Consider the following 26,056-nt stretch of genomic DNA (forward strand, 5'->3'; position numbering starts at 1 on the left):
TAAAGGACATAACTCCCCAAGAAGGGATAATTAGGATTCCAAAAAAAGTAAAAAAATAAATAAATAAATAGAAATGCAGAAAAAGCAAATTGACATTGTAAAAAAAGAATGATAATAAATACAACAAAAAAATAAAAAGGTGTGTAACAGAGACATGGCTCAAGAGAGGAAGGGTGGGCCCACACAGACTGCTTATGCAACAGGCGCAACATTTGCTACGCCCCTGTCCTAAGGTACCAAAGTTATATATTTCAGAGGGAATGGTGGATGACCTGATTTGTCATACAATCACATGCTGTGTAACTATTCTGTAGATATTAGGGCGGACTTTGATTATGCCTCACACATTTTAGCAGTTCTTCTGAAAAGCAAATTTCAACATTTTATTTTGAAAGGTTTCCTATTTTCAGTTTTGGTCTAGTTTTCCATGGAAAACTTGACAAAGATAAAGACAAAATACTGGGTTTTGTAGTTTTTTGCAAAACTATTCTGAACACAAAATAAAGGAGAAAACGCACCACAAAGAACAATATTAAGACTTTATTATAGTCAGTATTTAGTAAGATAAATTTGCTCCACACTGTATAAACCTGAGTAAACATTGCATAGAACTTGGAAAAACACATCAAAACAGATAAATTAGTATTTATTGGAGACAAAAAAAAGGTGAATAGCATTTCCCTGATGGCTACAATCCCAAATGGTGTGGATCAAACCTTTACACAATTTGTGAGACACCACTGTTGAGTGCACTGTCATAATGCAGCCACTCTTGGATGGACACTGAGAAATGAGAGCTGCAGTGATTCTAACAGGATCATCTTGTGGCTAATGGCTGGTGCTCAGTTAAACATACAAACAAAATGCATTTTAGGATAATATACTAATGGTTAGTGTTTAATGTCAAACAATCAAACTGTCTTTCTACCTTAAATTTGCATTAATCAGCTTTAAAAGTGATTATAACACTAAATTTATGCAGACTGCATATTTGACAATGGGAGAAGAAGTCATTCATATTGTCCTGTGATTGTATTTAACCCTTTCATGACTCATTTTTAGTTATAATATTGCACAGTTGGAGAATTTGCACTAGTGCTGCACTTACAATTCAATTATATTTTGTCCAAATTAGAGAGACAGTTTACCATATTTTGCCAAGCTGTTACATTGTGCCCAGTAATCACAGGTGCACCAGGATGTCTAGTGTCGTGACAAAGTCTGTATTGCTGATTTAAACAGGGAAGCCTGACTAGTTGTTCCTGGATGGGTGATATCTTCTGTCTCTGTGCTCTCAGGGCTGACGCAGTGTGGGCCTCATAGTGACGAAGGGAAAGTTGTAGGTGTGTGGGAGCCCCTGATGAGTCGTGAGGTTGAAGGATTGCCATGAGAACGGACGCAGCCCCCCCTGTGTCGTGGGGCCATTTACTGCCTCCGCTACCAGCTGGACAGCCATCTGGTAGTCCGTCACCTGTACCATGAGATAGATGGGTGAGGAGGGCACAAAGGAAAGAGTGAGCAACAGGAAGGAAGTGAGGTCGCTTAATATGGTTCAGAAATCTAATAGACATCCATGAGGACATTTCTGCTGCCGTTAATGGAGTTTAGTCATTCAGAACCTGCAGTTAACTTGTAATGGTTGTGTTCAATCAGTGTTTGTTCTATGTCATATTTAAATTGCTGATTGCTCTTTTTTTTTTAGAGTGGAAAGCCGTTGATGTAAGCAACGGACTGTCAAAATTATTTCCATGTTTGCAGCTCTTTAAGGCAGGGTACATATGTGCATATTCTAAAATCTGGCATCTTTGATTGAAACATGTGCAGTTTACATTGCTTTAAACATTATACCAATGAAGCATTGGCATGTTAGCATTGTCATTGTGAGCATGTTAGCCCCCATCAGCTAGCTAGGCTGTAAACTATAGTCTTGTTGAACAAAGAATATAGTAAAATTATCAAATGACTCAACACAATGGGTAAAGACTGTAAAATATCATTGCAAGTTTTACAAACATTTTAGAAAGTTGGGGGCAGAGATAGTGGCACTTCAGGGTGGGAGGGCTGGTACAATATAATCGAATTCCTTAAGTTCAGTTTTGGCTTTTTGTTTTGGTGTGCCACCCCAAGATTTTCCGTGACCCCATCTGCCAACCCCTATGAAAAATTTCTGGGGGTGCCACCCACTGACAGTGGTGCCTAGCCAATAAACAATATCAAACAAAAGACGAAATCATTCCGATACAAAAACACATAAATGCACCCAAAACAAGTCTGTATTTATTTTATAAAATCATTTTTTTAATGTACATAATCTTAAACTTGATTGGGGCACTGATGTGCTAATGACCTCTGACCTTAGTGTCATAGCACCCTCCTGGACGTGGTCTCCTTGGTCTCAGGTCGTTCCGACAACAGATGGTTTTACATGGATGGCCCTTGGAGTAGGGATCTCTCTTGTAGTCTGAAATAGAATCAGTCTGACCTAAGTCACACTGCTTACTGTCTGAAAATAGCAACAATATCCTGAATTATTTGTGTGTTGTTTTCTGTCACATCCCTGAAGCCCTTTGAGTTCAGGAAAGGATATGAAATATGAGGAATGTATGACTTATTGTTGTACCTACTGTTGTATCTCATGATGTGTTTGAGGGAGCTGAGGTCAGACACCTTGGCCTGGTCCCTGCGGAGGATTTTGGCTCGGGGACAGAGGTCGTAAGAGAAATCCTCTCCGTATCTTTTCCACATCACACCGTACCCACTCAGGTTGTAGATTTCAGCATGAAATGGTATGTTGTATGATGGCCAATAACCTGCCAAATGCAGCACACCAAAGGTGGAGGATGTCCAGACAAATCACCACCTAAAACAGCCATCCTGGATAAAACCAATAAACCTATAGGCCTATGTTTTATTTCTTACCTCTGCGTAAAGCTTGAGTCTGATCAGAGTGCATCACCTTCCCAGGAATCTGCTCCACCACAGTCAGAGCTCCATCCCTGATACTGTGACCCAGAGAAACCCTGTCGAGGTCCACCACCATGTACTGACTGTTATATGTACCTAAAACACAGAGGGGGACATGCTCTGTTTCCTGCCTCACAGGCACAAAGAATCCTCATGGTTTTTGAAGTCAGTATCACTATAAATGATTAACCTAAACAGTAGTGGTTTTGCATGTTTTAGCCACAAATTACACAAATTTTACATATTTCCAGAGAATGCTGATAGCTCTACAGCAGACATTGGTTGCACAGAAATCAATTTGGAGACACTTTTGCATGCTTTAAATAGGTAAACCATTACAGTGAACAATATGTTCTCTTTACCATTATTATTGGTCATGGTTACATCATAATAGTGTGGTATTAAAGCCTGGATCATCATTAAAACTGTCCTTGCTGCCACTTTCAAGGACACTCTGACAGATCAGAAGTAAAGGGAAGTTGGTAAAAAGCGGTTGTGTTGATGGAAAAGTGAAACTTGTGGGACAGTCATCATTTGATTTACATGAAATTTACATGGCGAGGTCTCCAACTGATATAGATCAACATGAAGTATAATTAGTATTTGTTTTCTAGCACCACATAGTGGATACAGGAAGGAACGAAGTTTGCATTGGGTTATTTCCAGCTCACACACTCCACGCAGGAAATACCAGTTAAGTGTCCGACTTTACAGAAATGCACAGCCGCACTGTTCAGCGCCTTGCTAGTACCCATGGCGTCTTCTTCTTCCTCCTCAAAATGAATCACGTTTTTGCATTTTTCCAAAACTCACAAAACTTCGCACACACATCAGAAGGGGTGCAAAATGTGATATTATATTAAATAAAGGAACATTATTACTGTTCTTTTATTCCTTGAAATTAATCACATTTTTGAGGGGTTAAAGGTGCTCCAAAACTCACAAAACTTCGCACACACATCAGAACCAGTGGCTGCACTGTAACCAACTGTGCTTTGAGCTTAAAGGCTATGTCAAGTATTGGACAAATTAAAAATTTTGGCCTGCTGGTGGTGCGAAAGGAAAGGTCAGAGAATCACCAAAGTCAGTAGGATTTATCCTCTTGGGACCATGAATGTCTGCATAAGATTTCACTGCAATCCATCAATCAGTAAAGATATTTGAATCTGTATTTAGGTAATGGACCGACATTGCCAATCCTAGAGCCATGCTGCTAGCCGGCTAAAGAACTCCTTAAAGGGATAGTGCACCCAAAAATGAAAATTCAGCCATTATCTACTCACCCATATGCCGAGGGAGGCTCAGGTGAAGTTTTATAGTCCTCACATCCCTTGCGGAGATCCAAGGGGAGAGGGGGGAGCAACACAACTCCACTTAATGGAGGCTTACGGCGCCCCAGATTCAAACGTTCAAAAACGCTTACGCGCGAAACCAGGGAAAGCACATGAACACACATGAAAGTGTTGCCCATGTCTCACGGTCTCGCGCAAGCACGCACACGTGGGCACTGTGCACAGAGAAGCAGTTAGAGCTACAGGCTACAATGAGGCTAAAAATAGAGTTCAAATGTCGGGGCTTCAGGACACTTGGATCACTACGGACAAACAGTATGGAGATATTTTGTGGTTTCAATTATGTGTTTTTGGATGTTTGAATCTGGGGCGCTGTAAGCCTCCATTAGGTGGAGTTGTGTTGCTACCCCCTCTCCCCTTGGATCTCCACAAGGAATGTGAGGACTCTGAAACTTCACCTGAGCCTCCCTCGGCATATGGGTGAGTAGATAATGGCTGAATTTTCATTTTTGGATGCACTATCCCTTTAAGCTAGCTGCTGAAAAGGAGCATCAAACACAATGATCTTCCAAATATCAGATATCAACACATCCTTGAACACACCAACAGGTAAAGTTAGACTGTCTCTGTGAGCACTGCAATACTGTATTGGCATAAACTCACTACTTTCTACAAAGAAGGAAGTTAGTTTTAAAACTTCCTTTAATCTTTGGAAAGTTTGCATTGACATAAAACCTACATGATTTGGACCAAAAGATGCACACCTACCACAATAGTATAGTGGGTTTATGTAATACAAAAAAAAGTTGCATTATTATCTAGTTGCATTGCTTCCAGTGTGTGATTTGCACAGGAAAAATAACATGCACAGTCCTGCATGTGCCTGAGGGATCTGACACTAGAGATGGTTAACTTCTGGCTCTGGAGTCACTGACTTGCACAGACAATAAATCCCTAACCTAACCATGTCTACGTCAAGATTAAGAACAGGCAAAGGTAAAGGCTCTCATGCCTGCAGGCCACCACAACAGTTTGGCAGGACTGGATAGTATGAGAGCAGGCGCTGTTGGGTGATGAGAGGACTTTCAGTCTCAAGAACACTCTGTCCTGTTCTCCTGTGCCCTCCCATAGCAACATGACGTGAAAGATCAAAGCAGCTGCCCAATTAACACAAGTGTCATGTAATGAGAAGGATGGTCTGTTTGGGAGTCTGGTAAATCTCTATGGAAATTTGTCATGTGAATTTTTACATAGTCAGGGTTTTAGCTCCAGACCAAGGTAATTCATCATTCATGCCTTTCTGCAAGTCTGATTTTCTTCCTGTCTGTTCTTAATTCTCTGCCCTCTCCCATCTTACTATTACTCAAATATAGGTTACATTAATTGTTAAAGTAAAAGTACTCATATTCATGTCCCCCTGAGGACGGACTGTAATAACTTTGGTGAGCCCCTGACTTTTCCTACAGCGCCACAAGCAGGTAAAAGTTCTCCCCTTATCCTGTGAAATATCTCAACGTCTGTTTAATGAATTGGCATATAATTTGGTGCAGACATTCATGGTCCGCAGGGGATGAACTCTACCAACTTCTGTGAAATGTCTCAACAACTAATGGACAGATTTTTGTGACATTTAGTACTGATGTTCATGCCCCCCACAGGATAAAGTGTAATAACGTTGGTGATCCCCAGTTTCCGAAGCCATTGGCTGTCAGTGTGACAACGATTTAGCTTCGGAGGACAACGACCAGTATTTCAGGGGTTTGGGTGTGGATATCCAGATGACGGCCAAGACTTTCTCTTCCATGCGCCGGTTATTGATAGCTGTCTGATTAGCAATTTGAGACATTGTATACACAGAGTCATGGTATCTTCATATGAATGTAGATAAACACAAAAAAATAGAAGCTGATAAAAAGTCCTCGGCCAATAGCTGATGGGTTCCGAGAATGCATTTCGGCCTATGAGGTCTGTCTCTTTTGCTCTTCACATAGACTGTTTACCTTCATGCAACCAAAGCCTACTCAAACAGCATTGGTCAATAGTACAAACATAAATCTAGACACTTTCGCCCTGGATGTATAACAAGAACTGGATACAGTGTTTCCAGTCCAACAGAAGTGGCTATCTTCTGCTGGCTGAGGAGCTAACGTCTGGTTTAGCCTTCTTCTATCTTGAATGGGGATAAAATAGTTTAGTCATGCGGCTCTTCTAGACTTGAGAAAGGTTATCAGACCAAATGGATCATATTCCAATAGTGAAATGAGTCATTTTCATATCCACTCATTCATAGACGTCTCTTTCACAATGTAGCCTAAGTCTATGGCATCACATGACAAACCTGGAACTTGTAATTCCACATTTGGCCACTAGTAAAATTTTATGGGGGTCTGGCTTTTGATACCAAAATCTTGTCTTTTTGCCCACAGATTCTACAAACGTATGCAGATATCTCTTTATATTAATGATCCCCTGACCTTTTCTCTATATATTTGATTGTTTATTTAAATTACCTTCTCAGTATTGATACCTGGTTGGCCACTATCTGCTGGCACTGATTAGTCATGGTTGATCTTTAGTCTGTCAGCCATTTCTTTGGTTGTGAGATGATCGAGTCTACATAATAATATGCGAGGCAGGCAGAAGCTATAATCCGTACGATCAAAATGTTTGCTCAGGCAAAGATAAGGGAGTTCTACATCATGTCATCTGCTGACACGTCTGGAGGGATTTAAGGGTTTAGAACAGATTCTGTTCAACTGAAGAGAGACTGGTGTATTCATGTATTTGAAAAGTGGGTAACAATTTTTCAAACTTAACCTACTTTGATTTAACTCACATTAAGAGGATTTTACCTGAGTTGTATTTGGAGAAGACGTGTGCCCACTCCTCTCCGCTGTACGCCAGGCTGTTGGCCAGGCGGACTCTCTGCCAGGCCAGTAGGCTGTGAGGGCTGAGCTGGGAGAACAGAGAGGCGTTGAAAACACCGATGGAGGTCTGAGTCATCAGCAGGCCGCTCCCAAGCAGGTAGAAGTCATCCAGAGACATCAGGAAGCCTGGAAGAGGGGGAGGAGGAGGAGGAGGTGGTGGTTTTAGGGTCATGTTAGGGAAATACTCGAGACACATGAGCTAATAAACAATAATAATAAATAACAAGAATACAGTTTGTGCAAATTTGCAAATTTAATCTAATGTTGCCTATAGGAAGATCCACCACTGCTTACTGGTATTACTATAACTACATACAGAAAGACATACTTCTGGTTCTTTTAACACTTCTGCTACTAAAATTATATTTCCATTACTACTACTTCTATTGCTACTACTTCTGCTGCTGCTACTACTATTATTAATGCTTATACAATACAGCTGCTGCTATCAATAATGTAAATCATAGGCAGAGGAATATTTCCACCACCCCCACGTCCACCTCTACATAATGTATCTGCATCTGTTCTGGCTCTGTGGGCCCCGACCTGCTACTGTGTACGCTGAATGTTTCACATTGTCAGAGAGAAAGCAGCTTAAGAAGGCTGCAGGGGTCACACACCACCTCCAGTGGCAGGGGTGTATTTCATCTCTTCGTTTTAATATAATGAAGTGATATCCTTGGCCTGCTGGTCTCTAAAAATAGTGCATTAAAACCACTGTTCTGATAGCAACGGAGCCCGTAAGAGGATTTTTATGGCCCGGACCACTCTGCAAATCTTTGCCCACAAAATTACTCAGCCTCCTCTGACTCGACGGTGAGGGAATACATCATTGTTTCTCTGTTTTGTACACACACGGCGGTGGAAGGTTCCTCATCACTGACTAAGCTGTGTGCTTAGCAGAAGAATTACTTTCAGTAGGCAAGAGAATGTACATTAAGGATTTGGGTTAAGTCCCTGATGTCAGTGTTTATATTTTCCAAGATGGAAATGAAACCATGTGGATTAATAAGGACAAGCAGTTCACCTCTGTGCAGGGCTTTTACAAGAAAGCTGTGTATCGCTGTAACATAGGTTGACAAACTGGAGGAGGAGAGAGTGTAAATACAGGCTGTGCAACTCAAGTGAGACACTGTACTTTGTGCAAGTGTGTGTACCAGGGTAGCTGCTGAATGACATCTTTCCGGTGGCGGTGTGTGTGTCAGACACCCTGATATCCCAGTGTTTATAGATTCGCATGGTGGCTGCATACGTGTACCAGCTAGAGTGGCCAAACAGTAGGTTTTCAAAGCCTGGCAGCACCTTGGACACAGAGGAGGGAGAGAACAGGTTGTGGTGAGGGTTGTGTGCATGTTGTGTCTGACGTTGGCAGTAATAAAACAGTGGACTATTTAGGGCATGTATGCAATTTACTGAATCACTATTACTATCACAATTGTTATAACTGTAATTTCCTTACCCCCTAAACTTTTTAACCAGCTCCCCTGATCACGCCAGAATTTTGAACAGTCCAATAATTTGGCTTATGATTTAGCACCTGCAGAACTATGACATTCCCAACAGCTGTACTTTGTGTTAAGTGCTAATAAGAAAATGTTTGCATGACAGCAACATTAAAGGAATACTTCGTCCACAATATGATTGTTTGAATGTCATTAACTCGCCCTTGTGTTACATGGAATTCTGAAAAAAAAACCTTTGTTTTTCTTTCATGCCTCATGCCAGTGAATGAAGAATCCATAAACAGAAAATTCATAGGGGTCCATGTTTAACAACAGCACGACTATATCAAAACATCCATTTACAAACTCTCACACAACTCGTGCAGTATATTTTAAGTCTCATTTATCCAGTCTTATGCTCAGTACTTCCCAAACATATGCATTTTTGCAAAAACCTCACTATTTAAAACTTCACTATATCCACTACAGATTACTGAATACATGCCCTCAAATGTAATTTGTAATGTATTCCATTAGATTACTCAAACTAAGTAACGTATTCTACAGTACAGGCCAAAAGTTTGAACACACCTTCTCATTCAATGCATTTTCTTTATTTTCATGACTATTTACATTGTAGATTCTCACTGAAGGCATCAAAACTATGAATGAACACATGTGGAGTTATGTACTTAACAAAAAAAGGTGAAATAACTGAAAACATGTTTTATATTCTAGTTTCTTCAAAATAGCCACCCTTTGCTCTGATTACTGCTTTGCACACTCTTGGCATTCTCTCCATGAGCTTCAAGAGGTAGTCACCTGAAATGGTTTTCCAACAGTCTTGAAGGAGTTCCCAGAGGTGTTTAGCACTTGTTGGCCCCTTTGCCTTCACTCTGCGGTCCAGCTCACCCCAAACCATCTCGACTGGGTTCAGGTCCGGTGACTGTGGAGGCCAGGTCATCTGCCGCAGAACTCCATCACTCTCCTTCTTGGTCAAATAGCCCTTACACAGCCTGGAGGTGTGTTTGGGGTCATTGTCCTGTTGAAAAATAAATGATAGTCCAACTAAACGCAAACCGGATGGGATGGCATGTCGCTGCAGGATGCTGTGGTAGCCATGCTGGTTCAGTGTGCCTTCAATTTTGAATAAATCCCCAACAGTGTCACCAGCAAAACACCCCCACACCATCACACCTCCTTCTCCATGCTTCACAGTGGGAACCAGGCATGTGGAATCCATCCGTTCACCTTTTCTGCGTCTCACAAAGACACGGCGGTTGGAACCAAAGATCTCAAATTTGGACTCATCAGACCAAAGCACAGATTTCCACTGGTCTAATGTCCATTCCTTGTGTTTCTTGGCCCAAACAAATCTCTTCTGCTTGTTGCCTCTCCTTAGCAGTGGTTTCCTAGCAGCTATTTGACCATGAAGGCCTGATTCGCGCAGTCTCCTCTTAACAGCTGTTCTAGAGATGGGTCTGCTGCTAGAACTCTGTGTGGCATTCATCTGGTCTCTGATCTGAGCTGCTGTTAACTTGCGATTTCTGAGGCTGGTGACTCGGATGAACTTATCCTCAGAAGCAGAGGTGACTCTTGGTCTTCCTTTCCTGGGTCGGTCCTCATGTGTGCCAGTTTCGTTGTAGCGCTTGATGGTTTTTGCGACTCCACTTGGGGACACATTTAAAGTTTTTGCAATTTTCCGGACTGACTGACCTTCATTTCTTAAAGTAATGATGGCCACTCGTTTTTCTTTAGTTAGCTGATTGGTTCTTGCCATAATATGAATTTTAACAGTTGTCCAATAGGGCTGTCGGCTGTGTATTAACCTGACTTCTGCACAACACAACTGATGGTCCCAACCCCATTGATAAAGCAAGAAATTCCACTAATTAACCCTGATAAGGCACACCTGCGAAGTGGAAACCATTTCAGGTGACTACCTCTTGAAGCTCATGGAGAGAATGCCAAGAGTGTGCAAAGCAGTAATCAGAGCAAAGGGTGGCTATTTTGAAGAAACTAGAATATAAAACATGTTTTCAGTTATTTCACCTTTTTTTGTTAAGTACATAACTCCACATGTGTTCATTCATAGTTTTGATGCCTTCAGTGAGAATCTACAATGTAAATAGTCATGAAAATAAAGAAACACATTGAATGAGAAGGTGTGTCCAAACTTTTGGCCTGTACTGTATATACTTAGATTACTTTTGAAATACTTTAAAATTGTCTTGCTGAGTTCATTTGACTGGGTCTTACTTTTCTGTGCTGAAAACACGCGGCAGTGTCCTGGCTGTGCACCTCTACTGCCATTGTCATGTAGCGATGCACTGCAAACACTTGTTAAAAATCTTTACATGCAAAATGCATGCCTCATATGAATTTTACACCGTGTCCTAATAGTAAGTGAGCATCCCTCTCTGCCCACACTAAGTCTTTTGAATATGCACTTCCACAAGTAGGTTGTGATGGTCATTTACCAGTAACTTTCATTCCCTGGCAATGTCCCTTCAGTCAGCTCTCACCTTATTTAGGTTTTTGTAGTGAAATGAGGAGGTGTTGTGTAGATAATGTCTCATTTCAACTTCATAAATTAGCTGCACCTTTAAAAGCGATCGACAGATCGATAGAAAAAGGGCAACTGACAAAAGGTTCAGCTCAAAACATCAGTGCTGCATTGCTCGCAGCCAGTTAGAACATTCCAGTAGAAAACAATACAATCAAACTGAAGTTCACACTGCATTCAGAAAGGACATGGTGTTAGAACAAATATAACAAAAACAAATAATGTAATCTCTTTAAATAATCAATATTTAAAGACAGTAACCATATTCAGAATACTACCAATTTAAACTGTAGCTGAACTGTAACGGAACAGAGTTACTTCTATTTTTGATTTAGATATATAACGCCATTAATTCTATTCCATTACAGCCTCCATTGCATTCCAATGGAGCATGCTGCTCACATGCAAAAGTGCTTTAAATAGTAAGGTTTTAATGAAAATGCATGTGGTTGGGAAGAGCTGAGCATACAACTGAATAAATGAGCCTTGGGTTATTCTTCACAAGGTGTGTGAGAGTTTATCAACGGATGTTTTGATATAGTTTTGCTGTGGACCCCTATGGCTTCAATTCATCAAGAATGTTCTTGTTTTTTGATCCCTCATTCACCATGGAGGCATGTAAGAAAATCAAAGTTTCTTTGCATGAATCTAGTGTAACACTGGGTGACTAACTGATATACACGTGATCATTTTTGGGTTGAAGTATTCCTTTAAGGCTCCTGTAATGAAACGAGAAAAGAATAATAAAGTCTCATTAATTAAAACCTAATGATGTGATTGCAATGCATCACTCAATCTTCTCCATTCCATTTGTACTTTGTTTTGCCTGAATGAGTGCAGGTGGAAGAGAAAAACATCCTCCTCCCAGTGGCCTTTTGCACTCATCGACACACTTCAGAAGAGGAACCCCTATGCACAAGGACCCACAATAAAACTAATTAGGCGTCAAGGCCTCCCAAGTGCTCCTTCACAGCTTGAGCCAAATGAGCTTGGCCTAACCTTAATGAGAGCAGTGCAGTGGCCCATTCCTGGCATCCTAAAAGTGCCGGTCCCTGTGGAGGAGTTGGAGCGAGGCGTCAGAGCTGGGATGAGGTCCAGGAGGTCGCCGACGCCATTCAGAAACTGGAAGGTGAACGCAGACAGAGGCTGGGGAGAGAGGGCGGAGGTGGCAGAGATGACTGAGATGGTACTGTGACAACTCTCTCACCAGCTCTCTAAACACACACACACATTCACACACCTCTCTATGGTTGCTTTTGGCCCACTCTGCAGCTCCGGCGTGGAGTCCGTCCAGCTGGGCCAGGATCAGTCCCAGATGCTTCCACTGGGGGTCACTGTATCTCTTCAGTTTCACCTGCTCTCTGGCCCACTGGTCCTGTTTGCTGCAGATCATTCAGACAGCTGAGAGCCACTTCAGACTGTTTCTGTCACTAATGAGTGCTTTTGGCAGCTTCTTTTGATTTAGCTGTCCATCTGAGTACAAAATTATAGCATTCACTGCATGCATAAATGTCAATTTCGCAATTGGTGTTTACCAAATATGAGACAATTCTGCTGAAGCTGACAGTGAGTCATCAATCAAAATCTTAAAATTTGAATTTCTACAAATAAAAATACTAAAATAAATACAAATATAAAGTATTTCACATAGGCAGATCACACTGGGCTCCTGGGCACAGACACACAGACGGCCCCACCACCTCTGCTACATAGGAGCAAGAAACAGAGACTGTGTAGTTGTTTGTTGTTTGGCTGTTTTGTGTCTTTTTGTGGTTGTTGTGCATCTCTCTGTGGTTTTGTGCTCTTTGTAGTTAATTTCTTCCCCTTTCTGATAAATTTGTGTCTCTCTTTTTTGCATCTGTGGTTGTTTTCCCCCTTTTAGTAGTTGTTTTGTGTCTCTTTTTTGTCATTTTGTGGGCTTTTGTAGTCATTTTGTGTTTATTTGTGGTTGTTTTGCCCCTTTTTATAGTTGTGTCTGTCTCTTTGTGTCTCTTTGCAGCTGTTTTGCATGTCTTTGTAGTTGCTTTGTGTTTCTTTGTGGTCATTTTCAATTTCGTCATGGCTGGTACATGTTAATCTGAGTAGCATTTTAAAGGTAGAGGGGCCTCTGACACTTTGGGCCCCTGGGCCTGTGCCCATTAGGCCCGTTCATTAATCCACCCTTGGTCTTTCAAACCCATTTAGTCAGGTAAAAAAGTATCTCAACCACCGTAGGACATGATATCACTTCAGTGAATCTCTCTCTTCTCTCATTCCTTGCAAGTTTTACAGACTGTTTCTCTGCAGCTGAAGGGAGGAACCTCTGGTATATTAAAAGTATTCTTAGCATCTAATCTCAGTGTAAGCCATGGACATGAGCAGATGGTGGGACTGTACCTTAAAAACCTTTTCAGGGGATTCAAGACCTTCTCATCCTTTACGAGTTGGGGGTACATGTTGGAGTAATGATTGAACATCTGTCTGTGGAGAAAGAATAAGAAGACTGTGGGAATTAAACCATTTCTATGACACACCAAGTAAATACAGTTAGAGCTGCAGTTACTAAGGACACTGTCACAACTGTAGTCAGTACTGTAATCCAATTAATGAAACCAATGGTTCTCAACCTTTTTCATATCAAGGAACCCAAAATGTATACACATTATGCCAAAGACCCCCATCTTCAGGGGCTTCCATCTGAAAAACATTAGGTTGTTTGTTAAGCCCAGAATTCTCTATTTTCTGATTCAATATCTAGAACAAAGACTTGAACTGATGATGTGTTCAGGTGAGTTTGTCCGTCAGTAGCAAACTACAGGTGCGGCTGCGTGGGCTCAGAGAGTTTTAGTTTGAGATATTTCAAACAAGTCTGCTTGTGTTGGCCTGTGACACTCACCCAGCAGTGAGGTAACCCTCCAGGTACCCCGCTAGGAAGAAGGTGGTCTCATCCTCCTGTGTCATTCCCCCATGACCCGCGCAGATCTCCAAGACCCCCCATCCAGAGAGGAGCAGGGTGTCATTGAAGTAACCGTAGGCTCCCCCCTCTGTCTCCATCACCCCCTCTTTCAGGATCACACTTTTCTGGGCAACATCCCAGTACACAGTGGCCTCTTGGAGCTCTACCATTGTGTGAGGATTGACAGGGTTAAGGGGTTGAGGTTGAATAACACATATTATGTAACATAATGTCATGACACCAATTGAATGAACTATAAGGAAAACAGGACTTATGAATAAAAATAAATTGTTTTTTATTATTTGGTGACTTGACTTGTTACTGTTAAATGAATATGACTCAGGGTTCACATTGATTAGTGTAGTTACTTGGACATACAGTTAGAATTTAATGTAATATTTGAAGCTAAATCTGATTTCTAGCATGGGTAGGTATATACATACAAGTAAACATGAGCGATTTAGTAACTATAACATGACACAAAATAATTTATATGTTTAAAAAATAATATATAGCCTATATAAATAGAATAGTGCGGAATAGAACAAAGAAAAATATGATATAACACCTAACATTTAGGTGACATGTTTGTATGATAACATGAAATGTATCTATTAAAATATAAACACCCAGCTTGTCTTTAACAGTAACCTAACAGTAAGTTTAATTGTATTATGCTGGATTAAAAATAGGTTTCCCTTAAATTACTCACGGTTAGTTTGCACTGATGCGGCCAAAGTGCTCAGCAGGACGCACAGTTTGATGCTTTGCTTCTCCATGCCAGCTGATATTTTCCTGCGAATCTCTGCCTACTTTAATAAATATATGTCCTTGTTAAGAGTACTTCCAGTGAGGGCGCCGGGGATGGAGTGTGTTTTCAAGACCCGATGAACCTCCGTTTTCCGGTTGCTGTTTGTTTTAGTTGCTTGAAACATTTTTCGTAACAACGATATATCTCATAACATACAGCTTCTCCGTTCCTGAGCAAAAGAGCTCACCCCAGATGGGACTCGAACCCACAATCCCTGGCTTAGGAGGCCAGTGCCTTATCCATTAGGCCACTGGGGCGGTATGAGAGAAAGGGCGGGGTCAACCTTATTTATATCCGGAACTACCGGTTGTTTATAACTGGTATGTCTGTAGATATAATATTTGTAAAATTCAAAAGCTCCATTTTTACAAGTTGAGTTTCCGAAACAACATTTTTATTAGTTTCTCTGAATATAAAATATATGCACGAATATAAACAGTTGGAAAGGTCGAGTGACGCGTCACCATGGTGATGCCTTTACGTTTCATGGATGGTTCCATTATCTCCTCTATATAGGGGTGTTTACATTAGCCGAATGTGACTTTACTATTAAAATATGCATAAAAGTTCCTAGGTAGAGCATTAAAGCATAGAATTTCATATTAAATATCGTAAACTTGTTGGTGTTGGTAAATCTTTTCCAGCTGCTTTGTATTAAAGCTGTGCAATATTTCACGGTGTTGCCCATTTCAGACTGGACTTTACACGCTTGCGCAGTAGCAAGTATGGTTTTGAGAGAAAAGAATTTCCACCGCTACGTTAGGAATTTAAATAAATAGTCTGTATGGAGGTAAATATATTAGATATATATTTTCAGTGACAAAACAACTACTAACCCGCCTGTGAGGCAGTCGACAGTTTCAATTTAATGTCAGGTATGGGTAGTACTCACAGCTAGCTAGTGTTAGCCACCTAGCATTAGCTTGGTAACGTGCCGTTAGCAACGATAAATACAGTCAACTGACTGTGGCGACGTGATGCTTCCGTCTGTAAAATACTAATGCTACTACTGTGTCCCATCTTTTATACAGGAACTTAAGAAGTCACTAAAGATGCCGCTCTTTGGAAACACATTCAGTCCGAAGAAGATTCCACCTCGCAAGTCTGCATCTCTGTCCAGCCTCCACACGGTGTGTTTAGAGACTTTGTGTTCTTAGTTAACGTCATTGTGCTAAAAACACTGTTTAAATAAAGTGTGCTGATGTAAAAGGTCAAATAAGGCTTATCTCTCATTGACCTTTTAATCTACACTGATCAACCAAGAGGATATACTGATGGGATAAACAAAAGCAAATGTGTTGAACACCTTGTTTTGGGATAATAGAGGTGTGGGTTATGCCAAAGGGACTGCATCTTGATATTGTGTAAGCATTCATTCATTCATTGCATGCAGAATGACCTATTGTATTTGTACCTCCTCATGTCTTAGTTGGATCGCTCAACAAGAGAAATAGAGCTGGGCCTTGAGTATGGACCTCCTGTGATGAACCTTGGAGGTCAGAGTTGGAAATTTGAAGATGGACAGTGGATATCAGGTAATGAGTTAAAAATGCTGATCTAAAGCAGTGCAATGGATGCTTCCACTGTTTACGTGCATAGAATCTCACCATTTCCGTGGTCTCTGAATGGCCAAAACAACATTAATTCCTGTTTTTTCTGTTTTTGGTGAACCAGAATCTGGTGGGAATGGGTCTGGTAGGGAGCTGCAGCGGCTTAAGAAAAGAAATGTGCAGCTGGAGGAAGAGAACAACCTCTTGAAACTAAAGATTGAAATTCTCCTGGACATGGTAAGAGCTGAGCAGCTTTCATCATGCCTTAACATTCTCAGTAGCATTAAAGATGGAATATGCAAGTTTCTGCAAGCATGCTACTAATTTATTCTGGCCCCTTCCTCCTCTAACCTTTTTCAGACAGATGCAATGACCTTGGATAAACCTGTGTTTTTCATGTATGAATGGCTCAGGCAATCAGGTTCTATAACAATGCTTGCAACATAGGTTTAACACAAGTCAAACACTGCTTGGATTAATTCTAAAAGTTTGCGTAATACATTTTAATATACACTCAATTTCCAGTCGATGGGTATCAGAAGCAGTTGATATTAGATGTCATTTATCATCCTACAAAATCTGTTAAATGACTGATATTTAATCTTTCCCTCCTAGTTGACAGAGACGACTGTTGAGTACCATCTGATAGAAAAAGAAGTGGAAGATATAAAGACCCAACACCGAAGGAAGAAATGACAAATCTGATCCAGTGCCTTCATCATGGAAAATGTTGTTTATTTGCAGACAGTTTGAAGTTTGCTGATGTAAAAAGAAGTGTTACTTTGTTTTTGTTTTGTTTGCTCATAACTACAGAGATAAAGTAATGAGCCCATTTTTTTTTTTGCATAATGAGGATTCTTGTGTTGTAGATCTTGGCACTGCTTGTAGTTAAAAGCAGCTACCTTTCAATCAGATTTAGTGCCTTCTTTTATTTGTCATGTCCTGCATTTGTAACTGTAAATCTGAAACAACTGTGAACATCTTTGTTCAATGCACTACATCTTCTTCTACATCTTTTACATATATATGACAAGTATTGTCTGACTGTTTCTTTTTACATTTTTTTGTATTACTGTATTTTCTATCTAGATTAAAAGTAAAAGCCATCACAGGGAGTGCCAGTTTTTCACTCAGTTTTCAGAATATTGCTAAAACCACTTATTGGACTGAAAGTTTGTTGAGTCATAATCAGTGACACATTGACAAGAAGACGAGGATAAATCTGAGTTTTTACAGCATATTGTAAACTATTTTCACTCCTTATCCAGCTCCACCTGTGCTGCCTGCTCTTGCTTAAATAATCCTAATAAATTAAAAGTTTATTCTTGACCTTGGGGACAGTAGTTTGACTCTCAAAGGCTACTTGCTGGCTTTTTGCAGAGCTTCTTGGTCAAAATGCTGGTAATGTTTATTACAACATTAGAATTAGATCATGATAATGTAATGTAATGCTTTTACACCAACCTGCATAGAAGATCTTGGCTTTTTATTCTCTTCTGCATTGCTCATATTTTATGACACTGTAATATTCCCCATATCATGATGTAATGATCACATTCTTATCCATTCTGAAAAGTAGTTTGGAATTTCATTGCTCTTGTGAGAGTGCACCTCTGAAATGGGACTTTTTCTTCAAAGTACAACTGCATATCATGATAATATACTGTATTAAAATTAATAATGGGTTCCTGTCAATGAAAGGTACGGCCTTACATGAGTAAATTTGACCCTCTTTATCTAATTGATGGCTGTACATGTAAGTTTAAATGCTCAGTGCAATGATTGGTTGAATGGCCCTAACTGCGCAGGCGCAGACTTTCATCAGTTATTGCAGTGTTTCAACGTTGGTGGTGCCGACAGTGGGAGAGACCAAGTAGTTTCTAGCTTTTTCTTTCAACACTTCAAGCCGTCGCCTTTGCTTTTACAACTATCACAATATTCAGCGATTCAGTAGCGGACTTTATCTGTGTACACTTCGCTTTTAACAATGCCTCGGGGCGGTAAGTATTGACATTAAAGTAAATGCTAATGTCAGCAAGCTAATTCGAGCTAACGAATTGTTAGCTCGCTAAAGTACTAAGAATTCCTATGAACTCTCACATGCTTAGCTTTTAGCATGCTAACCGGTTAGCATGGAATATTTGCCGGTGTGAGCGATTCTGGAAAGACACAGCATGTACCATTAGTGATTAATCAGTGTCTTAACATGAATACTTGATGATAATTTCAGCATTTAAATGGTTTAACGAGTCTATTTCTGGCCGCTTATCTATAACCGCTAGCACCATGTGCAAAGTAGAGCGCTGTAGCTTACCTAAACATATGTATTAGCATTTACTTTGCTTCTTAGCAGATAGTGACTGTTGCTACCACCAGATATGTGCGCAAATCTTTTGTTTAAGTATTCACTGGATATGTATCTGGCTGTTTTTGCCGCCTTGTCCCGAATACTAGCTCTACATTTGCCTGTGAAAATAGCTGGCCCTCAGTGAACGTCATGTGTGACTCATCTCCTACCCCACATACTCTCTGTCCTTGTTTTCACTTTGCACCAGCTTGAGATCTTAAATGTAGAACTGTAATTACAGGTTTGAACTGTGTTGTGATGTTATCATCCAGAGATGGTTAGGAACAGGTGTGTCCACATACAGAGAGCATACATACAGACAGACACACCTGTACCACATAATGCCATCTTGATTATACAGCACCGCAAACTGTGACTGATGAAATTATCATAGTGTATCGTCTAGGCCTTTCAGTATCAACTAAAAAAGCTTTTTTGAGGCTGTTATTAATTCAAGGGCAACATTTTAATGACATTACATCGTACAGTTGTTGAGTGGATGTAGCATAAATGTAAATGTGTCCCTGTACTGGAAATGATTTCGCACACATTGTAGTTTGCTTGTATAATGACAAACTTCAAAAACAGATGGATGCAGTTGAATTGCCTCTAACAACTATTACATTTGTTTTACAGGGAAGAGGGGCCACAAGGGCAGAGGGAAGCAATTCAGCAACCCTGATGAGATTGACCGACAGATGAGAGCACAGAAAGAGTTGGTGAGTGAAAACCTTTTGTGACAGAAATGGAGGTACTGTCAAACTAGGTCTGGTTTGATTCAGTGTGTATGTTAACAGGAAGAAAATCCTGGTGCAGACAAGGAGAGCTCTGCAGATTCTGATGAAGAGAGCAGCAGTGAAGATGAATCTGACGTGAGTGATGTCAGGGGTTTAATGTTGACTTGGGAGTGAAACTACTCGATCTAGAACTTGGTGGGGTTGAAGGACTGACACTACACCTAATAATTAGCATTTAAGTCTTGCCTTGCTAAAATGCATGTAGCTGAAAATCCATTGTCATTGCTGTCTGTATTCTAATGTAACATTGATTACTTTTAGCATTGGTGGGAATTAGAAAATGCACATGAAAAATAAAATGGGTCTGAAAGTGTGTTTTGAAAAGTTCACTACCCTCTGCCATTATTTCCCAGCTCTGCAGGCGTGGTTTCCTGTCTCACTTGTGTTTTATAAAGGTGTCCCTTTTTGTACACAGTCCAGGAAGAGGAGTGGAGTGGAGGGGCTTATAGAGATCGAGAATCCCAACCGTGTGTCTCAGAAGAGCAAGAAGGTGGCTGAGTTAGACGTTGATGCTCCCAGAGAGCTGTCTCGGAGGGAGAGGTAGGTGTCACACAGTTACTTAGGAAAGGAATATTTGTATATATGTTGCTGTATTTTTGAGGTTCTTAAATCAAATCATTTGCCCTGGCACCAGGCTTTTTATTTTGTTAACTTGATCTTATGCATATGCCCCCCTGTTCTCTCTGCCAGAGAGGAGATCGAGAAGCAGAAATCAAAGGAACGCTACATGAAGCTCCATTATGAGGGGAAGACTGAGCAGGCCAGGGCCGACCTGGCCAGACTGGCCATCATCAAGAAACAGAGGGAGGACGCTGCCAAGAAGAGAGATGAACTCAGGAAAGGTGAGAGGTTGCAATGATTTTTACACCAAACAGTTCTGTAAAGTTAAAACTTTTTGTCCTCGGGGTGGAAATTATAAATCACTTCACGGATTTGAGTATTTATTTCAGTTTTGTTTAACAGCTGTAGACACATCATCAGTCACGTCTGACTGCCTCTGATTGTCTTAAATTCAGTAGCAAGTTTACTCTGTTGCTGTTTCGAACATTTCCATTTAGGTGGAAGGTGTACACTGCATATAATGTTTCTGTAAGTTAATAAAGTTGGTAAATCATTCCTAATAAATATTACCTCTATCTCAGTTGCGAGATATCCAAAATACTGGAACGCATTTTTATTTTTCCTCACATTTTCTGAATTCATAAATATGAATAGGCCACTAGTTTACGATCACTGATCTACATCAACAGAGTTATGTTTGATTTTGTGGCTTTCAAGGTGCTCTAATGCTGTTTTCACACTACACATGACACAGCAACAGCATGACCAGTTACATTGTTGCAGAGCTACTGTTGAAGTGTTAGCACCAGCCAAATGCTGGTAAAATATGCAAGTTGCTACTAGATTTACTTCATCCACCAGCCAAACAAAGATAATCTGTTGAGTGGCTGATTCCACCAGCCACAGTGGCAGGTGGACAAAAAGTTAATTTCCAACTCTGGTTATGCTGTCACAGGCTTGTGTGTGCCTGCTCCTTGCAACAAAGCACCTCGACTGAACGTCCTTTAAAGTTTGTATTAGGTGAAAACAAGATCTATGCTTTTGTTTAGTGTTTGAGCCACATTTTAACAACACCTTTCACCTCCCCATTGCATCCCTCTGTGCACCGCAATACACAGACAGCTAGTATAGCGTCCGCTAAGTAACCTAAATGATACAGTAGGCTACCACAGCTACAAACTAAAACATATGATTGGTTGATGCCTCACCATGTCATTAGAGTGCTGAAATAAGTTGAGGCCGGCTTAACTTTTATTTGTAGTGCGTCATGCTTGATAATTGTGCCCTATTGTGTATATATGTCTCTTTGTTTTTACTTATTTTATCTTTATATTTATAAGCCTGGGCAACTGGAGGACTGCTCCAACAGAATTTCCTTATTTGTGCAATGACAATAAAGATTATTCTATTCTATGCCCATCAGCAGCATCAAGTGTCGGATGTCAGTTTGTAGCTTCGTGTCTCCAGCTTCCACTGAAAAAGACTCTAAAGGTGCGGACACACCAAACCGACATCAAAGAACTAGCGGCGACAAAAGCCAACTGTTGCATCGTCTACGTCGCCTCACGTCACCCTGTGTCAGTTGCATTTGAACACACTACACGGACTAGATCCGACGGCCAAGTAGCACGTACGTTCTGCGCCTGCGTGAGAGAGAGCAGAGTGGTGCATCCTGACAGCCAAAGTGTTACCTATCTGTGCAGCCGAGCACTGCAGCACCTCCACGGACTATTACATTCAGACGGTCCTGATGTTTCTTCTGCAGGCTCCACTTCACTTAGCTGCCCAATAAACCCGCTGCTTCTTCCCACTTTAACCTGAATAACCCAACCAGGGCTCAGTGCTCCGGTTGGATCCAAACAGAGAGCCGGGGCTAGCTCAGACTAGCGGAGGTTAACTGGCTGTGCATTCCTCCGGTCATGCTGCGGCTAACGCTCCGCTTGCCTCCCAGCTAGCTCCGGTTTGTTATTCAGGTTAAAGTGGGAAGAAGCTGCTGGTCTGTGGGCAGCTGAGTGAAGTGGAGCCTGAGGAGGAAGCACCAGTTAGCCCCAGTTTCACTACAGGCAGATTCACTTGCTACAGGAGCAAGGAAATAAAACCTGAACAGCCAATCAGAGTGATCTCTCTCACCGACTAGCTCCGCCGCCGATTCAACATGCTCAATCAGCCAAAAAGCCGCCGACACCGACACCGAAGGGCAGACGGCGCAGGACACACTGCAAAAACTAGGCCGACAGACACTCACCGATGGCCCGACTTTGGTCAACGGCCGACCGTCGGCTTGGTGTGTCAGGGCCTTTAACCTGTTGCTGTGTTGCTTGTAGTGTGAACACAACATTAGGTCCCTATCAGACAGAGTGCGTTATGCAGGTTTCTGAATACAAGGTGCACCACACTGCCTTTTTGTTGAAGGCTGCCCTGATTAGCTGGAGCGTGTTTTGCAACTGGTTGCATATTCCTTTTTTGCTCTGTATGATCATGGGTTTTAATGAGCAAGTTACCTACTGTTAAACATGCTGCTCTCAGTCACCAGTGAGCTCCAGTGCAGAAAGCTACTGATTGTGATGTCATGATTTTTTTTTCTCAGTTAAGCTTGAGGATTTTTTGTGAAAGATTTGTTCATACACGTACTGGTTACTTACTGTGTACACACGGTGTCCTGACACGTAAGGCAATGAAATGCAAATGTGTTTTAGTCAGAAGGAGGAGGTGGGAACTTCCAGCAAATGTCCTGGCATCACACAAGATTTGTTACTTTATTGGGTTGTTCTAGCAGGCCCTCCTCGTAACTATCATCTTTTTCTTTTGAGCTTTACATAATTCTCTTTGTTGCCTCTTTTTTTTATTTCAGAAAAAGAAGCTGAAGAAGCCAAAGCAAAGCGCTAGTCCACTACCTGAAAGCTTCAACATGCACTTGTCTCAGAGGGATGGAGAGAGACGGAGATCTGGAGGAGGAGGAGGAGGAGAAGAGCGGGGAGGGGGACGAGTACGAGTGGCATCAGATCAGGGGTGCTCCTGAACTCCTGTCCCTCATTTCAAATCAGAGAGGCGTGGGTCTTCCATAACAGTTTGGTCAGGACGGGGCAAAACGGGTGGATCAAAGCAAGACGAAGAGGAATGCAACATTTGGGATGCCTCTAGTTTTCTTCCTCCAGAGGAGACAATCACAGGTTTTCCAAGTGCTTCACTGCCTCTTTGCTCTTCCCCCACCCAGCAGGGTTTTAATTCTGAAGCTGCTGAAGTTATTTTCATTCCTTTTGATTTATACATTTTTACAAGGTTACCTAATACGAGTTTACTTAATGACTGGACAGGTGTTACAGTGAACATGCATGGGGATATTTTTTGGTGCTTTACCTTTTTTTTCTCCCATCTCGCCTGTTTTGTAATACGGCAGCTGCAGATGGAGAAAAAGAACACTATTCAGAGGATAAACTGATATATAGGAATTATACAATGTAGTTTAGAATTTGTGGATATGTTGCACAAGGCATTGGTATAATTTTCTAAAGATTTCCCCCTTCATTTAGACACAAATAATCTTTCTCCACCAGCTTCTTTTTGTCCCAGAGTCACCATGTTTTGATCCCCTTTGTTTCAGTTGGCAAGTTACAGTTGGAAGAATTGGCAGTCCTCCTTCCGCAACACGTATTCAAAGTAGAAAATATTTAGTTTCCTTTGCTTTTTCATGGATCTTTCCCTCCACATTTTCACTTTGCTCACTAGAATCATCATATTGCTGTCAGTTCAAAAGTGTTTCAGAATGTGTTTTGTAATCCTTTGTTCAAAGCATCTGGAATATTACTTGAATTGCCTACAAGAAGCGTTTTTAAGTTGTCATCAGTGCTGGAAAGCATCGTCTCGAAGTTCCTCAGTAACCGTCGCCTTGCCCTGTTTCTGATGGGGTCCTCTGTGGTTCTGTTGGAGGGATTGTGTCTTTTGTTGCCTTTACACAGTTTACACAAGACCAGTTCACTGTCTTACTCCTGTAATTGAAGTCCTACAAAGAACCTACACTGAGTTAGTTTATTAGGTACACGAAGAATTCAATGCAGTCCTTTACATCAGCACTAGTACCAAAATTACCAGCGACCACTCAGCTCTCTGACATTTTAAACCAGAACACAAAATTCTAAACTCCACAAGGAGAGGATTTACTGCAGGGCATTTGTATTGTGTGGACTGCACAGGTGTACATGATAAACCGCTAACTCAGTGTGTGGGGGATTTGCCTTGATCAGGACACCAGTATTCCCAATAACATGGAAATAGCTTAAAAAACAAACTGTTGAGATGAGAAGTGTAAGAAATGTAGCCACAATCCAGTTCCAGTTTTCCAACCTGTATTTGAAGTCATTTTTAAAGAATAAATTCAACAATAGATAAATGACTATTTTGTGTTTTGTATTCAAATTTGTAAATGTTTATCATGTACTTGTCAAAGCAGCTGAAAGTTGTAGTCCTTCGTGATTAATTCTGTGAAGTGTCTTTTACCTGCAAATTGTTTTGACTCTGAAAGTGACGCCAGTAGACAGAAGTGTATTAAATACTGAATGTCGCAGAAGTTAAGTCAGATCCAGAAGCAATTCAAGAAAGACTTAAATGACACAATGTCAAAGTTTACATGCACAAAATATTCCTTTATTCTGGAAAAGACAGTTTTTCTACTAAAGTGTTTAAATAGCTAATGAAAATGAATATTCCATTAATATTCCTGTCTGCATGCAGCCGTGTATACACCCATTAACGTGCCCTAACATTATCTATCACATCAATACATTGAAAGGTGGAACAGCTGGAGCTGCTTGTGCCGTTTTGTGCATCAAAATAGGATTTTTCCAGAGTTTTCCACTAGTGGCGGCCTTGTCCTCCTTTCCTTCCTTCAACCACCTTCTTGAAAGTTTAGCGTTGTGATATTTGCACCAAAAACATGTTGATACTCAAGTCTTTCATAATGTTAATAAGTAGATGTGTTTTTCATTTGACCAAATATGTGTGCTTTTCTTTTGGGCATGCATCTCTACTCCAGCCTTGGAAACCCAAACTGGCTTGTTTGTGTACAACATATCCATGACAACGCACAGAGCTGACTGTAAACAGGCCATGTGTCACAAAGTATGGTACAAACCCCAGCTGAGACGCATAATCTAATGTGCTGTATATGTGTCCAAATAATGCTCCTAAAACCTGCTTAACACTTCCATATCCCGCATCTCAATTGGGAAATGTTACATTTGTAAAAAGATTTAAATCAGAAAGATCAAATAGACTATACTGTTACTCATTTAAAATTCAGAATATTGTCATATTCTAAATAATAGTGGAATAGTATTGTGCATGTAGTCGGTGATGTCAGACATGTTGTTCTTGCTCTGTGCATTTTGCCACTGTCACCACTAGACTGCAGCATCTGACAGTCACCAGGGTTACACCCTCCACCTGTGTGCAGCTCTTAATGCCTTGGTGACTGCCAGCATCTGAAGAGGATGCCATTTCACCACAATCCAAAGACAGCAACAGAAGCGCTCATGGTGATTTACCACATATAATCTGCAGAGCCGTGACTCAGGCTGCACTGTTCACTAAAATGTTTAGGGTTGGGACTGAAGGGATGTCACTGAGATTGTCAGGTGAGCTCGTCTAATCACAAGTTCAACAAGGGTTTTTGTAAAAATGTAACTGTACACTGATGGAAAATTAAAGTATTCAATATGTATAGGTACAAAGCATATATAATAAATAATCATGAGCAAATGACAAATTACAGAACATAGTTATATTACAAGTTAGGCCAAACATAGAAAGGATGTGATATATCAGTTTTTAAAGCTTACAGTGGGCAAAAAAAACTTTTTTTTTTTTAG

The 26,056-nt window shown here is 40.9% G+C and overlaps 3 protein-coding genes and 1 non-coding gene across 5 annotated transcripts; 2 read left to right on the plus strand and 2 right to left on the minus strand.

The window, feature by feature from the left end:
• Nucleotides 1-525: 525 nt before the first annotated feature.
• Nucleotides 526-15,167, minus strand: plbd1b (phospholipase B domain containing 1b). The gene is made up of 11 exons (XM_033612192.2): nt 14,839-15,167; nt 14,067-14,289; nt 13,568-13,651; nt 12,432-12,573; nt 12,191-12,337; nt 8,341-8,485; nt 7,109-7,309; nt 2,920-3,060; nt 2,625-2,810; nt 2,355-2,461; nt 526-1,471 (listed from the first exon to the last, which is right to left on the minus strand). The coding sequence occupies exons 1-11, from the start codon at nt 14,903-14,905 to the stop codon at nt 1,295-1,297; spliced, it is 1,620 nt and encodes a 539-aa protein (XP_033468083.2). The 5' UTR covers nt 14,906-15,167; the 3' UTR covers nt 526-1,294.
• Nucleotides 15,122-15,194, minus strand: trnar-ccu (transfer RNA arginine (anticodon CCU)). Its single transcript has one exon. It is a non-coding gene; the product is annotated as a tRNA-Arg (tRNA).
• A 443-nt stretch (nt 15,195-15,637) lies between these two features.
• Nucleotides 15,638-17,399, plus strand: cby1 (chibby 1, beta catenin antagonist). Of its 2 annotated transcripts, none has more exons than XM_033612138.2 (5): nt 15,638-15,727; nt 15,969-16,067; nt 16,367-16,472; nt 16,612-16,724; nt 17,103-17,399. In XM_033612138.2, exons 1-5 carry the CDS (start codon nt 15,722-15,724, stop codon nt 17,181-17,183), a joined length of 405 nt encoding a protein of 134 aa, XP_033468029.1. In that variant the 5' UTR covers nt 15,638-15,721; the 3' UTR covers nt 17,184-17,399. The 2 variants fall into 2 exon arrangements, with proteins under 2 accessions (XP_033468029.1, XP_033468030.1); XM_033612139.2 differs by having other exon boundaries at nt 15,675-15,812.
• Nucleotides 17,400-18,320: 921 nt separating this feature from the next.
• Nucleotides 18,321-24,582, plus strand: pdap1a (pdgfa associated protein 1a). The gene is made up of 6 exons (XM_033612137.2): nt 18,321-18,487; nt 19,471-19,553; nt 19,632-19,706; nt 20,047-20,171; nt 20,322-20,473; nt 23,044-24,582. The coding sequence occupies exons 1-6, from the start codon at nt 18,475-18,477 to the stop codon at nt 23,076-23,078; spliced, it is 483 nt and encodes a 160-aa protein (XP_033468028.1). The 5' UTR covers nt 18,321-18,474; the 3' UTR covers nt 23,079-24,582.
• Nucleotides 24,583-26,056: the final 1,474 nt, after the last annotated feature.

Source organism: Epinephelus lanceolatus, chromosome 21, assembly GCF_041903045.1.
Source record: "Epinephelus lanceolatus isolate andai-2023 chromosome 21, ASM4190304v1, whole genome shotgun sequence".
Lineage (NCBI taxonomy): Eukaryota > Metazoa > Chordata > Actinopteri > Perciformes > Serranidae > Epinephelus > Epinephelus lanceolatus.